This window comes from Metopolophium dirhodum, chromosome 1 (genome assembly GCF_019925205.1).
Source record: "Metopolophium dirhodum isolate CAU chromosome 1, ASM1992520v1, whole genome shotgun sequence".
In the NCBI taxonomy this organism is placed as follows: domain Eukaryota; kingdom Metazoa; phylum Arthropoda; class Insecta; order Hemiptera; family Aphididae; genus Metopolophium; species Metopolophium dirhodum.
Window position 1 is genome coordinate 142,578,265 of NC_083560.1, and position 15,442 is coordinate 142,593,706.

Consider the following 15,442-nt stretch of genomic DNA (forward strand, 5'->3'; position numbering starts at 1 on the left):
AATTAATTTATTAATTATATAATACGTTAAATAATATTTATCAATATTATATTATAAAAATGTCTTCGAACATCATGAAAACGGGATTTAGTACTGAAGAAGATAAAACCTTGGCTGAACTCGTTGGGTTTCATCCATGTTTATTTGACTTGGCAAACCCTTCATACAAAAATCAAATAATAAAAGAAAATGTATGGAAACGAATTTCAAACGAATTGAACAGACCAGGTATTTTTTAATTTTTAAAACTTTTTATTTATAAATGCAATAGTATTCAGTCCGGTCTTATTACGTTATGTTACGGTATTTATCATATATCTTTTTACAAAAATTGGTCTAATATAGTTAGGTCTGATCGAATATAATATTATAATAAATATGTATTATATTATATTTTTCACTCAAGGGATAATATTTCGGGACAACGTTTGGCCCATCACACTTTCTTCATAATTTTAATAATAATATAGACAGAAACTGGAATATTATGTATTATTGATTTATATAAATAATACAAGGTTAAAAAAAATGCTCATGTATTCTCATTTCAGATTAAACATATATACATTATAAACATTATAAACTGTACATATAATATTATTGAGATATATAAACAAACAATTAGTGAAGTTAAAAATAAAAATGAAAATTAATGTAATCAGTACTTCAATATTATAATACAAAATATTTAAAAATATTATATGACATTTTACGAAGTATCGGTTCTTAATGTATGATAATTTTGCCATGGTACTGTACCCTGCGGAGAGTTGAAAAATTGTTTAAATTCATCTCTTACTAAAAAGCCTTCATAATTTCCATATCCTCCCGTATGCTCAAGCTGTACCATATTATTAGCAGGATAATCATTTGGGTCAAAATTGTAATAGTGTTGTTCTGATGTATTCTCTAAAGTATATTGGTCACGTAAAAGATTATGAAGACAGCATGCAGATAATATGAGATGGTCGACGGTTTCTGGTTTTATTGGTATCGGTGTATAAAACACTCTAAAAACCTGGCTTAATAGTCCAAAGCTATTTTCAGTCGTTCTTCTTGCCCGTGACAAACGATAATTGAAAATTTTTTTTTCGCAATCATTTCTAGACTCTATTTTAGAGTATGGTCGCATCATGTGTGGGTCCAAACGAAATGCTTCATCACCGATGTATACATACGGCAATATTTTTTCTGAATTTGGAATTTTGCAATTAGGTGGAAAATATTCACAATTTTTCATTTGTTCTGACATTTTTCATTTGTTAAATATACCACTATCGCTCTCTTTACCATAAGATCCTATGTCAACCAAAATGAACTTGCAGTTCGCATCAACAATTGCCAACAAAACGATTGAGAAGAAATCTTTGTAATTGTAATATAATGATCCACTTTTCTCTGGTGAAAATATACGAATATGCTTACCATCAATGGCACCCACACAATTCGGAAAATTCCACTTTTTCCAAAACTGTTTTGATATTTCTACCATGTCATCTTTTGTTGGTGTAGGTAATAAAATAGGTGTTAATCGATTGCTTAAACTTTTCAAAACTAGCTTCACAATACGTGAAATGTAACTTTGAGAAATACGAAAGGCAAAAGCAAGGGAATGAAAAGATTCACCAGTTGCCATAAACCTGTTAAATAATAATAATAATAATAATAATACAATTATATTAAAGTATTTAAGTATATAATATCAGTATATGCAAATATAAAAAAACTATTATTTAAAACAGAAAAATATTTATCTGCCAATAACTTATTAGTTTTACCAAAATTATATATATAATATATATATCATATATATATTTTTTATATTATTTTTAATGTAATTTTAAATTATAAAAAAACACTTGATTGTGTTTAATTTATACTTTTAGATTCTGAACGAAGTGAAGAATGTATTAATTTTACTATGATGAATGTTTTTTGTTGAGTGTTTGAAATTATAATTATTGCATAATTGCGTAAAATAACAATTTAGCCTTCAACGATTTTTGATATTTGTTCTTATTCAAAATGTATACGTCGTAGAAACTTGAAACTTACATAAAATGTTTGAATTAGCGTTTTCTTTACATGAATGTATTTTCAAAATATTTCGTTTATTTTTAAGCTATATTTAGGCATTTAAAATATTCGATTTTTCTTAGATTTTTTTTATAAAAGTTGATGAAAAATTGTTGACTCTGCCAAAACACTTGAAAATATAATACAAGGTTCTCCATAAGTTTTACTTATAATAAGTATAAGAAATATCGCGATCGGTTCAATTAAAAATTAAAAATAATAAAAATTACAAAATTAAAAATTCACGCGTGAAATAACTATTTAATATTTATTATAAACATATACACTGACAATTCATTTTCGTTCAGAATCGTTTTTTTTATAATATAAAATAATTCCAAAATCTATCCTAAAATGCCTAACCTATCAATTCATCTCGTGTATCCATCCAACTCTTGTATGGATTCTTTTTTATAATTTAAAATTATTTGCAATTTTTTTAGATAAATTATGGTATTTTAATATACTACAGTAATAATTATGATCAATATTTATCGAAGGGTTGAAGACATAATTATTATGTTTATATTTATATTATAATATTATTTTTATTTTTCAATACAAGTTTATTGTTTTTTTTTTAATCATAGTATTTAAGTTAAAATTATTTTTATAATAATTTATTTGACAATAATATCTACCTACTTATTTTTTATGTCAATATTGATATTTGAATAATAAATTATGTTTTACTCTTATTTATTTTTACATTTTTAAACATAAAATTATTTATCCAGTTGATGATTGTAAAAAGCGGTGGAAAAATATTAAGGATACATATAATAAAAAAAGGAGAGGCAGAAAATTGGGTACTGGGTCAGCTACGAGAGAAAAACCTTCGAAATGGATACTAGAGGATGTTTTGACATTTTTGGATACAGCTGTATATGAAAGACAGTAATAACTAATAATATATTTTACATTTGTTTACTTATTGATATTATTTATTTGTAAAATATAATCTTAATACTTATAAATTATAATAATAGGAGCTTAACGAATGTGACAAACGATGAGGACGAGGAAGAATGTTTAAATTCATTGGATAATAGTGTTTCTCAAATTGAACCGGAAAATGAAAACATACAATTACCATCAACTTTAGAGTCTACAACAGAAGTTCAAAAATCAAAAATAGAAACAACTGGTACAAAACGACAAAAAAAAACTGAAGCATTCATCGAAATATTGAACCAAAGAAGTGAAGAAAGAAGCCGTTTACTACAAGAGCTGACAAACCCAGAAGAAGCAGAAGACCCAATCGACGTTTTCTTCAAAAGTATAGCCCTAACAGTAAAACAGTTTTCGCCCCAACTAAAGATTAAAGCAAAAATGGAAGTATTAAAAATAATAAATGAACTGGAACTTTTGAATCTTAAACCATCGAATCAGACAAAAAGTCCTTCTAATTACGAGTTTGCAGAAAATGTAAGTTCTAGGTTCCAAGAGTTACACCCGATAAATTATTCCGCCACATCACATTCTGAGCTCAATGGAAACTCATCAGCATCCAATTGGTCGGAACATTTTCAAAATTTTTAAATACTAATTTGCATTTAATTATTACAATTACTTTAACCTTGTTATTTATGCTATTTTATGTTTTTGAACAGTAGTATTTTTACTTAAATATTAATTTGTTTTTTTTTATTTTAAAAAGTGACGATTTTATTTTATTTTTTATCAATATAATAAGATATATTTATTTTATTTATTCTTTTACATAATGCTTCCGTTATAATTTTTCTTTTTTATTTATATTGATCAAGTATATGATATGTTATATGTATAAATATTTTTAAAAACATTCTTACCTTAACGTCACAGCGAATTTCTCTGCCGGTGAAATAGGCTCTTTCACTCTGTTATACGGATTTAATTTTAAATCATCTTCGATTAGATTTAAAACAAAATTAAACTGCTCCCAACTCAGTCTAAAAAATTCCCTGAATTTTTTTTCATCTCTAAACAAATGTTTCTCAATCAATACACTAAAAAAACCCTCCTTTTTTCTGGTCAAATACAAATCGTTCACACTTTTTGTCATAACTTCTTCAATTATAATTTCTTCTTCTTCTATTTCTTCTAATAATAGATTTATCAATATTTTTTTTTTCTGTTGACGCAACATTGTTCACTGGTTTGAAAATTTATAATACACAAATTTATAATAAATACAAAATTGTAACCAAATACATGTGATCAATAGAACGAACAACGACGTATTAACCCGATATCAAAATATGTGCCGCCCGGCCATTTGTTGTGGCGCGGCGCGGCGCGATTTGTAGTTCTAGGGAATCCGCTATCAACCGCGCGGCTAAAATTAGAGTCACGCCGCGTCGGCCGCGCTGGTCGCGCGTCTCTAGACGCGTTCTAAGGAATTGCACCTTTAGACCGCTCGGCCACCTCGTCCCCCGATTTCTGATTGTAAACTATAGAGGCTCAATAATTGTGGTAAGGTAGTAATAAAGTGTATGTAATTATAAATATAAAATTAATAATAACGTAGTATATATTGGGGGTGTGGGGGGCGAAGCCCCCACGTTTACATATCAAGCACATTAAAGCGTATACTCAGTAAAAAAATTACGACTACACCACTGCAACTATGAACTAAGGATATCATCAATGTTGATGCCATCTCTACGTCGAACAAAATTGTGTAGCACACAACATGCTTTTGTCACAGCGACAGCGAAATTGAGTTCAACTAGTATACTTGTTTGAAAATTCTTCATTTTTTCGACATTATTCCAAAAGAATATTCTATATGTTGTCGAGCTCTTGATAACCTGTAATTAAAAATCCTCCTGTCGTCCTAACCTGCCCGGGAAAGGTCGTAATAAATTTGGATGTAACGCAAATGCTTCGTCGGCAACGGAAACATAAGGCAGAGGAACACCGTTATCATCACCAGGTAAACAAATTTTTGGTGGCAAATTTAAATTATAACCGTATAATTTTTTACCAAACACTAATTGTTTGAAGACATTACAGTCACTTTCCTTATCGTAGGAACCCACATCTATAATTCTAAAACAGTAATTAGAATCACAAATTGCCATCAGGATGAGTGAAAAATATTGTTTGTAATTATAATAGAATATCCCACTGTTTTTCGGCAATTTCACGGCAATTTGGAAATTGAGCTTTCTCGAAATACCAGGCTGCAATGTCTAACCAATCGTCAGTAGTTGGTTCTGCCATTTCAATTGGTTGTAATATGTTCCAATTAACCTCACAAGTTTCACGTACGATAGTTGATATTGTGGATATTCCAATTAAAAATTCGAAATGTAAAGCGGAAAAGTTAGAACCAGTAGCCAAATATCTAAATAAACACATATTTGGTATTAATTAAAATAATAATCTTTAAAAAATAGTGTTTGCCAATCCAAAGTTTGTTATCTTTATTTTATTTAAAAATGTGTAATTTAATTGTATTAATGTTAAATGTTAATTATTAATTAATAGAACTAGGTACCTACCTACATAGATTCTTTGTTTAAACATCTAACTTCATTTCTTTAGATTTTTTGGTGACACTATGAACTACTAACTACCTACATATCTGAAACCTTGATCAGCTTGATCTAAAATGTCAATCCTTACCTTTACAAGTTTATAATATATAATAATTTTATAAAATATTAACTACTAAATAATTTGTAAATTTACAATTTGACAAAATAAATGTTGACCAAATTCGAATATTTAAATGATTCTAAAAAAATCATACCTAAGTATTTAAAAAAATATATCATCTGCTATTGTAAAAATAATGATATTGATAGAAAAAAACTAAAAAATTAAAATTTTAAATTATCCGCTAACAGCTCAAAACGAGTGAAAATATTTAACTCTAATATAAACAAGCAGTGAAATTTGTAAAATTTTAAATTTTGACCTCCCAAATATTGAAGCAGTTTTACTGCTCATAACAGTGATGATAGACACAATAATAAAAAATAAAAAAACACACATCACTGTAAAATCAATGCATTCGTCGCTGATAGCTCAGAATCTAAAATTATTATTTATTTTGTTATATTTTCATATTTTCATTTAGGTACCTATTAACTTTAAAAAAATAATAGATATCAAATACTGATAATAATTTAAGACAATAATAGTCTACATATTGATTATGATTTATGGTAACCCTTTCGTTAAGTTCAAATTTTATTAAATATTTCTAAACTATTTGTTAAATCTGTTTAGAGGCATATTGAACCAGCTTATTGGTTTTTATAATACTAACAAATTAAATGTTTAAATTGCACATACCTTAACGTCACGGTCAATCTTTCTTCCGGTGAAATTGGAATTCGCATATTAGTATGTTGTTTTAGAAGGTATTTACCAATATATGAGACCTAAGATCATTAAATAAATACTATTGTCAGTAGGTAAATATATATTGTAGACTGATGTTCCAGTTTTACATAATTTTATTAACATTTGTAATCGAATAAGCTAATAACATACCAATGAATCGAATGACGAAATTGACATCCGATAATATTTAAAGAATTCGTCTGGGTGTGATCGCAAAGTTAAGAAATTAACTTGAAACTGACCTTCGTTGATTATTTTCATATTCAACGGATGCACCCAGTATTTTCTCTTCCTGGTCATTTTTTGTTTTAACTGTTGTCTTTTATATAAGCTATACATTACACAAATCGCTTCAACATCATCTAAGGTCTCCATTTAGTAGAACGATGGAAAATAACTTATTTAAAGACGTGAAGTACACAGTATATTTATCTAAACCACGTTTTCCATAAGAACTAATGAACTAGACTAATGTTATAAGTTCAAATAACAATAAACACATTTCGAATTTGGCGGGTATTCGAAGGCGTTTTCATCGCACGCGATCTTCTTGCCTACACGGCAGCGGTTTTTAACCGCAATTTTTAACCGCAACCGCCCGCGATTAAATCGCTCTGTGTGAAACCAGCTTAATAGGTAAATTAAATAATTAAAAATGCTAAATAAATGCTATGTACCAGGTTGTAAGACAAGATACGCTGGTGGAAGTGAAGGAAAAAATATTTCATTGTTTAGAGCTCCAAAGATACTGTGACTATATTAAAGACAAAAAATATTTACATGATTTTTTATAAATTTTAAGAAGGTAATTACTAAATAGCATTACCCCACAATAATATAATAATTATATAGAGTATTATTATTATTTGATACCGAATAATAATTTATACACTTAGATAAATTATTTGTACATAAAATCATTTAAAGTAATTTTCAAGATACGGATACTCATACTTTAAATTTAAATATTATAATTTAATATAATTATTAAGTAATAAACAATATTTTTATAACTTATATCATGATGTAAGATAAACTATAGTTAATAAATAACTATTAGGTACATATTAAGTAAATCGAATTTTAACCTTTTGTAAAAATGTATTATATATTAATTTATCTTTATTAAAATATTCCTATAGGCTATAACATATTTAATTTTAAGTTTTATGTTTTTTATAATCTGATTGGAATATAATTATAATTTTAATTAAATAACACATTTGTTTATTTTAGTAAATCTAGATTACTATTTATATTAACATAATTTGTAAAAAATACTACCCAAATCAGGATATTATTTATAAGTCACAACACATAACACTCATGGTTTAAGTGGGAGGGGGGGGATGCAGGAGGACTCAGTCAACCCTACCTCTGATGACGGTTAAAATGCGTCCCATTTAACAAATTAGGATTTTATACACTAGGCATTATACATACAATTATAAATGGAACGCTTAAAAGTTAAAACTATATGGAGGCATTAGTCCCCTCTGGAATTTTTCCCACTTAAACCCTGAGGAAACAAAAAAAATTATCAAAACAGTCCAAGTTGTAACTACTTCTTTAATATTATGTGATAACTACCTACTTATATGTATACTATTTTATGTAATATACTTAGGCTCATTATACCTATTATTGTTAATGTAATAGTGTTTTAGATATATTTAAATATTTTTAAGAGAAGGTACCAAATTCCAATATTAGGTAAATATTGAATCACAAGTAAATTTAATATAAAGAAGTAAGTACATATAAATAGATTTGAGTTACTTATAATATATAGAAATTATTAAATTTGTAACGGTCTGTATTCTGTTATCTGCAATTTTGCTATAGTTTTCAATTGTCAACTTCTAGGCAGTTGAATAAAGTATATCATAAGGCAATAAATGATTTGCAATATGAATACCATACGTTAAAATTATCTTATTGAAATACCAATAAATAAATGTAGGTACACACAGGTATTTTCCATCATAAATACAATATTTATAATATTTAATATTTTTGATTCACTGCAATAAAACCCAATACACATGTGTCTAATATATATAGTGTCTAATGCAATTATTCAAACACCCGGCCTCTGAAGCTTGTGGTGCTCCAGGTGGATATTATTTAAACTACAAATTTGCCGTCGAAAACTAAGGCGCTTTTTTTCTCCTGGCCAAGCCGAGTGTTATCACCTTCTCTTCTCTACATCGTGCCCTAAAGTTTATACTAGCGCTTTACGCGTGTGGTGGAAATATAAACTACTGAACCGTAACACAATCTGAACGAATAGCGGGCCGGCGATAGCTAACCTGTATATCTTAAGGTATGTTTACACTCGTGCACTTTCCGTTTCAATTTTCAATTCAACATGCGTTGCAACATTCAATTCCACTTTCACCAAGTGCATGCCTTTATTGAATGCTTCAGACGCATGCTTTTTTCTGTTCACACCAGCAACGTCAAAGCAGTCACCTTCCATCATTTTAGGTAAAATCATGTCGGATTCAAATCTACTTCTCGGTGTCAGTGCGGCCTACTTAATTATTGCGAGTGCAAATAAAAAACGTAGGAAAAAGCGTTCATTGTGGGTTAAAAATTATTTAAAAAATCGAAATTTCGGAATTATAGATGATTTGCAATTAGACGAAGATATTTTATTTAGAAATTTTACGCGAATGTCTAGAGCCAATTTTTACTCAATATTAAAAATAATTGAACCCGAAATATTAAAACAAAACACTCGTTTCAGAGAGGCCGTTCCAGCTAAAATTAAGTTATTAATAACGCTAAGATATTTAGCTACAGGAGATTCGTTTTCCTCTTTAATGTACCTGTTTAAAGTCTCCAAGCCATTTATATCGACTATGTTGCCTACGGTATTGAAAGCTATAATAAATGCTCTACAAAATTATATAAAGGTAAGTAAATGTATTCATACAATTAAATTAGGTTTAAGGTATACATAATATAGTACCTAATTCCATTTTTTAGATTTAAAACAAGGTGAATAAGTTATAATATTTTATCAATTGCTTTATTCACAATAAGATCATCAAATATACTTACTAATATCATAGGTCTTCGCTCAGAATCGTTTTTCTTATACAATGATATTAGCATGATAATAGCATTGAATTCAAATTTAACACAATCCATTACAATGACCCACTTGTAATCTACTGTATAGCAGAGCGACACCCACTTTTTAACTATTAAATTTAATTTTTATACAATTATGATACAACGTCTCCACTCAGAATAATTTTTCGTAACTTATTAATTATTATATTATAATACGTTTCAATTCATATTTTTTTATAATAACTAACAATAATAGTAGAGCATATTAGGAAACATTTTATTATTATTTATTGTATGTACATATTGGTAATTAGTTATTACAAAAAAAATGAGAATGAAAAATGAAAAATGTAGGTAGGCACTTTAAATGTTCTTATTGGCCGGCTGTATTGAATGATAAAAATTCGCCGATTTTGAAAGACGCATCTGTGTTGTCATTTGAAGTCAAATCATCAACTGTGTTTACTGCAAGATTTGTTGACTCGTCAAATACGAAAGACCGGGTGTCACTACTGTATGTTCCAACAGAGGTTTCTGGCGATTCAGTCCTGAATCGTTGTCTTTCATATGTTTCCATTTCTTTAATTTGTAAATCCATAAGTATGTTGGTAATCTGACGTTTGGCCAAAATTTGGTTCATGGGTTTAAGTTTCCTTACATTATCCGCTACAAAAGTGCCGAATGTACAAAACTCGTCTCTTGCAGACATTTCGTCAGCTGCTTTTTTCATGAATTTGTAAGCCTCGTCTTCTCTCTCATCACGAACACTTTTTTTTAAATTTCTCTTTGCCCTTATAGGCTGTACGAATTCATAATCTGTTATAGTATTTTGCAGATCGTCACATATTTCTTCATTTTGTAGATCCTGCAAATATATTTTATTGCATATATTAATAAATTATTTTTCCTACATCTTCCCTCAAGTGACCAAGAATGGAAATCTATCTCAAATGAATTCAACAAGCTATGGAATTTCCCTCACTGTTTCGGTGCTATTGACGGCAAACACGTCGTAATTCAGAAACCGGAAAATACGATAAATGAGTTTCACAACTACAAAGGAACAAATAGTATTGTTTTATTAGGAATAGCTGATGCTAACTATCGTTTCTTATACGTTAACGTTGGATGCCAAGGCCGAATTTCAGACGGAGGTGTCTTCAAAAATACTTCATTTTATAAGAAACTCGAAAAAAATGAACTTAATTTACCAGAAAATGAACCACTACCTGGTCGTACGTTGTCACTTCTTTATGTTTTAGTAGCTGATGATGCTTTTCCATTAACTGAACATATTATGAAACCATACAACACATAAACAAAGGTTCTCCAAGGTTTCTTCCGTGTTTAGAGTTTTCCGCAAGCCAATAGAAATCAAAGTTGAAGATACAATAGTAAATATTGTACTAGCTTGTGTTTACCTTCACAATTTTTTAAGAGTGCAGCCAGATTCTAGACAATTTTATTCAACGTCAGGGTGTTTCGATAGTTATGATACAAGTACAGGGGAAATTATTCCTGGATTGTGGAGAGAAATCACTTCTGGTGACACTGGTTTGAGGCCATTTCGATCAATTCCACGAAGACCAGCGACAACCGCAAAAAACGTCAGAGAAGAATTTATGTCATATTTCATGTCCGAAATTGGGTCAGTACCATTTCAGGACATATACTTATAAATAAATACACCAGCAATTGAATTGTAAAAATATTAAGTTATTTCTATTTTTTATTATATTATTAAGATAATATAGAGATACGTATTATAACAAAATAACTTATAACGTACGACTGCGTAATTATACGACTGCGAGATTATTAGTTATTAGTATTATAAAATAATAAATATAGTGAACTGTATTATATTATGATTTGTTAATCAATGTACACATAATAATAAACCAGAAATAAATAAACCCAAATAGTTTTATTTATGGTTATCAATAGCTAACAGATACGTAAATAACACACTGAATCTAATAATAAACACTGATAAATATAGAAATGCTTAAATATAAAATAACTTACGTTTTCATTATTGTTAACGCTTGTCGGGTTATCATGTTCTTCGCTATCCCTTGTTTCCCTTGGTGTAGTTGAATCAGAAATGAAAAGTAGCGATTTATACGCAAACCATGAGGAAGAATAATTTTCTTCCGTGGCAGAACCAGATTTTTTACGATCGCAAGCTCTTTATTTTAGATTTTACTGCCGCCGCGTCCATGTTAAATTTTGTGTCTATCGAGACAATGGCATCGTTTCTTTTAATCTTGTTTGTGTAGTCTTTGTGGTTTGCATCCCATAGTATCGGAAACGATCTACATAATATAAAATAATAATAATATTATATAATTAATTAAAACAATTCCTTAATTAAAACTAATTTTAATAAATAAATAAATTTAATTTAATTTAATTTAATGTAATTTATTTAATTTAATTAAAATATAATATTACCTGTAATCGTCAATGAATCGTGTTGTTTGATTTTGATCTTCGTTTTCAGTCATTTTTTAACAAATACACACAAAATATAAAATAATATCAGTATATACTAATATATTAATATATAGTACAATACAAAAAAGCACAGCGTGTTGAACGGATTCCCACCGAGTGCGGGAGACCTTGTGTCGAAGCGTGCGTCACTAAAATGTAGCCGTTCAACTTGAAAGGGCATGCGCTATTGCAAGCTTTTTCGTTCAACTCACGGTGCGCTATAATGCATGCGTCTAAAGCCGGGTCCACACGATGATAGTTACTCTCGCAAGAGTCGTTTTTGTGATAGTACCGTGATAGTAACTATCATGAGATAAAGCATCCACATTATGATAGTACACTGATAGTAAAATACATGATAGTATGGACGTAGGGTGCATAAAAAGAGTACAAAAGTTAAAAATTAGTGACAACATTTTGAATATTCAGTACATAATTTCATTTTTTACAAATATTCATTAAAAATGTCAAATGAAATTACTATTGCCATGCTACGTGTTGTAGAAGAAATCATAAAACTAAAAAGATCAATATCCAAAAATAAAAAACGTATTTGGATGAAAAAATGGATGATGCGTAGAAACACATTGGGGGCATCAAATGCACTAATAAAAGAGTTGGCTATTGAAGATCCAAAGAGTTATTTTAACTTTCTTAGGATGGATGAAAGTATGTTCAATATTTTACTAGCTAAGGTAACGTATGATAACAGTACCTTAATAGTAAATTTAGTATAAATATTAATTATTATATTTATAATTTTGTTCTACATATTAGGTTGGACATAGATTAAAGAAGCAAGATACAATGATGAGAATGTCATTAACCCCTCAAATTAAATTGCAAATTGCACTGCGATTCCTAGCAACAGGAGACTCTTATAAATCGTTGCAATATTTATATAGAGTTTCCAAATCAGCAATCAGTGACTTCATACCGGATGTGTTTGATGCAATTTATGAAGGATTACAAGAATACATTCAGGTAAAAAAAATACTTCAATTTAAAATGAAACAAATTGTACTTCCAGTCGTTTGTTTACTTCTCTTGTTAAACAATAAACATATAACAAAATAAAATAATAAAATAATCAAGTTTACTTTTCTTGAACATAAAATTAAAAAATAAAAAATAAATTTAAAAATATATAAATTTAGGAACTCCAGTTGTTATAAAATAATGTTAATGATGAGGGTTCATTCTCTTGTGGTTGAGGTTGTGATACAGTGTAATTAAACGTTTGACTCGTTTGAGGTTCATTATTTACTTCCTCTTGATTATTTATACTTGTGTAATAATTATTGTGTTGACTAGATAATGTTGTGATACAAGTGTTATGATTTGATACTACTGATGATGATGAACTTGGATCATTCATTGAAGCGAGGCGAGCTGTTGTCAGTAATTGTTGAATTTCACTTTGTAGTTTTAATGCTTCTGTTAATGGAAGTTTTTCCAGCTGTAGCCCAACTTGTTTTCCAAATAGTGTGAATTCAATTTCTGTTGTTGCTTGTTTGGAACAAGCAAATTTTAGAGCTTCAACTGCGTTGTCTAATGAATTATCAAGTTTAGACTTTTTTATTGATTTATTTTGTTGTAGTTTCGACACTCTTTTATTTATATTTGTGGGTAGCTCAGTCTCAGTAGAATTTGAAATTTCACCATGTTCCAAAACTGCATTAGACACATTTTCTACTAATTTATAGTGATCATAATTTTCTTGAGGTTCCTCTGATGTTAGTGTCTAATAAATTTAAACAAAAACATAAGTAAATGTATTTATATTATATTTTTAATAATATATATTTTAATTTTAGGTTCCTAAAGCAAAATATGACTGGGATAAAATCATTAATGGTTTTAATGCATCTTGGAATTTCCCAAACTGTATTGGGGCCATAGATGGGAAACATATAGTCATAGAGTGCCCAGTAAATTCTGGATCAATTTTTTTTAATTATAAAGGAACGTACAGTATTGTCCTTTTAGCATTAGTGGATGATAATTACAATTTTTACTTGTATTGATATTGGTGCTCATGGAAGTATGTCAGATGGAGGCATTTTTAATAAATCCGCACTTAAAAAAGCCATTGAAGAAAACTTGTTGGATATACCAGAGAATGGTGTTATTTTAGGCGATGAAGCTTTCCCTTTGACATCCTATTTAATGAAACCGTATGCAAGACGTAATATTTTAACCAAAAAGGAAAAAATGTATAACTATAGGCACTGCCGTGCTAGAAGAATAGTGGAAAATGCATTTGGAATTCTTGCAAGTAGATTTAGATTATTTAGACGACCAATACCTCGAGCACCGACAACAGTAGTGAAAATTACTAAAGCTGCATGTTCATTACATAACTTTATTAGAAAGAGTGGATTAAATCAAGATCTTAAATCAGTTGACATTGAAGATTTGGAAAACGGTTGTATCATACCTGGAGATTGGCGAAACGAACCAGAATCAACTGGACCCGTTGAAATAGCAACAACAAACCAGCGAAATTATTTATCGGAAGCAAGAAAAAAAAGAGATAACCTGGCTGAATATTTTATTAACGAAGGGGCTGTTTCATGGCAGGACAGAATGATCCAATAATTTATAAATTAATCACAGTATACAGATAATTAAAGTAGCAGAGTGTAAATTCTTTAATTTTTAATAAAATATCTAAAATTATACTTACTAAATTGGTATCTGGTTTATAAACACCATCATTATTTATTTTTAAAAAACTGTCAGCTAATGAAAACCAAGATAACTTTGGTTTATAAACTGTACTTGAACCAGATCCTGTTACCATCGACTTCTTAATTTTGGCAACTTCTTGATTATATGTACACCTGCAAGATATTTATGTTATTTACATAAATAAAAAAATAAGATAAATCACCTTATGTTTCTAGTTTTTTGTCTCAATTCCTTTATGGTTGGCATCTTGGAAAACTGAAGCAACATTTCTTCAGCATGGTCTCTTTTTACCCTGTTCCTATATTCGTCTAAGCTTTTATCCCATAAACATGGATATTTCTGGTACTCTTCAAGATACTCCAAAACATCAAAATTGTGAGTCATTGTGAGTCAGTTTTTAAAATATAACCATATATTATAACTTTATAAACAAACAGGTATAAATTATTAAAACTATATTTTTAATTATATATTTATATTTACAATTATAAAAATATATTATATTATTAATAATTACAATACACTGAGATAGATATCTCAGTGCCACGATAGTAAAATAATATGATAGTAAGCATCCACATTGTGATAGTTACTATCACTCTTACGAGATTAGCTCTCAACTATCATGCATGTATGATAGTGCGAGAGTTGCTCTCACGATAGATCGATAGTTACTACCAACGTGTTCACGCGGCGATAGTATTCGATAGTACTATCACGAAAACGACTCTTGCGAGAGTAACTATCA

The 15,442-nt window shown here is 28.9% G+C and overlaps 2 protein-coding genes and 2 pseudogenes across 2 annotated transcripts; 1 reads left to right on the forward strand and 3 right to left on the reverse strand.

Moving 5' to 3' along the window:
- Window positions 1–1,255: 1,255 nt before the first annotated feature.
- On the reverse strand, window positions 1,256–4,384 carry LOC132932961 (uncharacterized). The gene is made up of 2 exons (XM_060999304.1): window positions 3,891–4,384; window positions 1,256–1,640 (listed from the first exon to the last, which is right to left on the reverse strand). The coding sequence occupies exons 1-2, from the start codon at window positions 4,205–4,207 to the stop codon at window positions 1,256–1,258; spliced, it is 702 nt and encodes a 233-aa protein (XP_060855287.1). The 5' UTR covers window positions 4,208–4,384.
- A 5,490-nt stretch (window positions 4,385–9,874) lies between these two features.
- LOC132932962 (uncharacterized) lies at window positions 9,875–12,098 on the reverse strand (annotated as a pseudogene).
- A 366-nt stretch (window positions 12,099–12,464) lies between these two features.
- LOC132932963 (uncharacterized) lies at window positions 12,465–14,601 on the forward strand (annotated as a pseudogene).
- A 1-nt stretch (window position 14,602) lies between these two features.
- Window positions 14,603–15,078, reverse strand: LOC132932964 (uncharacterized). Its single transcript, XM_060999305.1, has 2 exons — window positions 14,897–15,078; window positions 14,603–14,846 (listed from the first exon to the last, which is right to left on the reverse strand). The coding sequence occupies exons 1-2, from the start codon at window positions 15,076–15,078 to the stop codon at window positions 14,603–14,605; spliced, it is 426 nt and encodes a 141-aa protein (XP_060855288.1).
- Window positions 15,079–15,442: the final 364 nt, after the last annotated feature.

What these genes read in the sequence shown, in the direction of transcription:
- LOC132932961 (XM_060999304.1), bottom strand. Translation starts at nt 4,207, where the DNA reads ATGTTGCGTCAACAGAAAAAAAAAATATTGATAAATCTATTATTAGAA. An exon ending in AAATTCGCTGTGACGTTAAG is followed by an intron (nt 1,641 to 3,890) that starts GTAAGAATGTTT and finishes ATTATTTAACAG; the next exon opens with GTTTATGGCAACTGGTGAAT.
- LOC132932964 (XM_060999305.1), bottom strand. Translation starts at nt 15,078, where the DNA reads ATGACTCACAATTTTGATGTTTTGGAGTATCTTGAAGAGTACCAGAAA. An exon ending in CAAAAAACTAGAAACATAAG is followed by an intron (nt 14,847 to 14,896) that starts GTGATTTATCTT and finishes AATATCTTGCAG; the next exon opens with GTGTACATATAATCAAGAAG.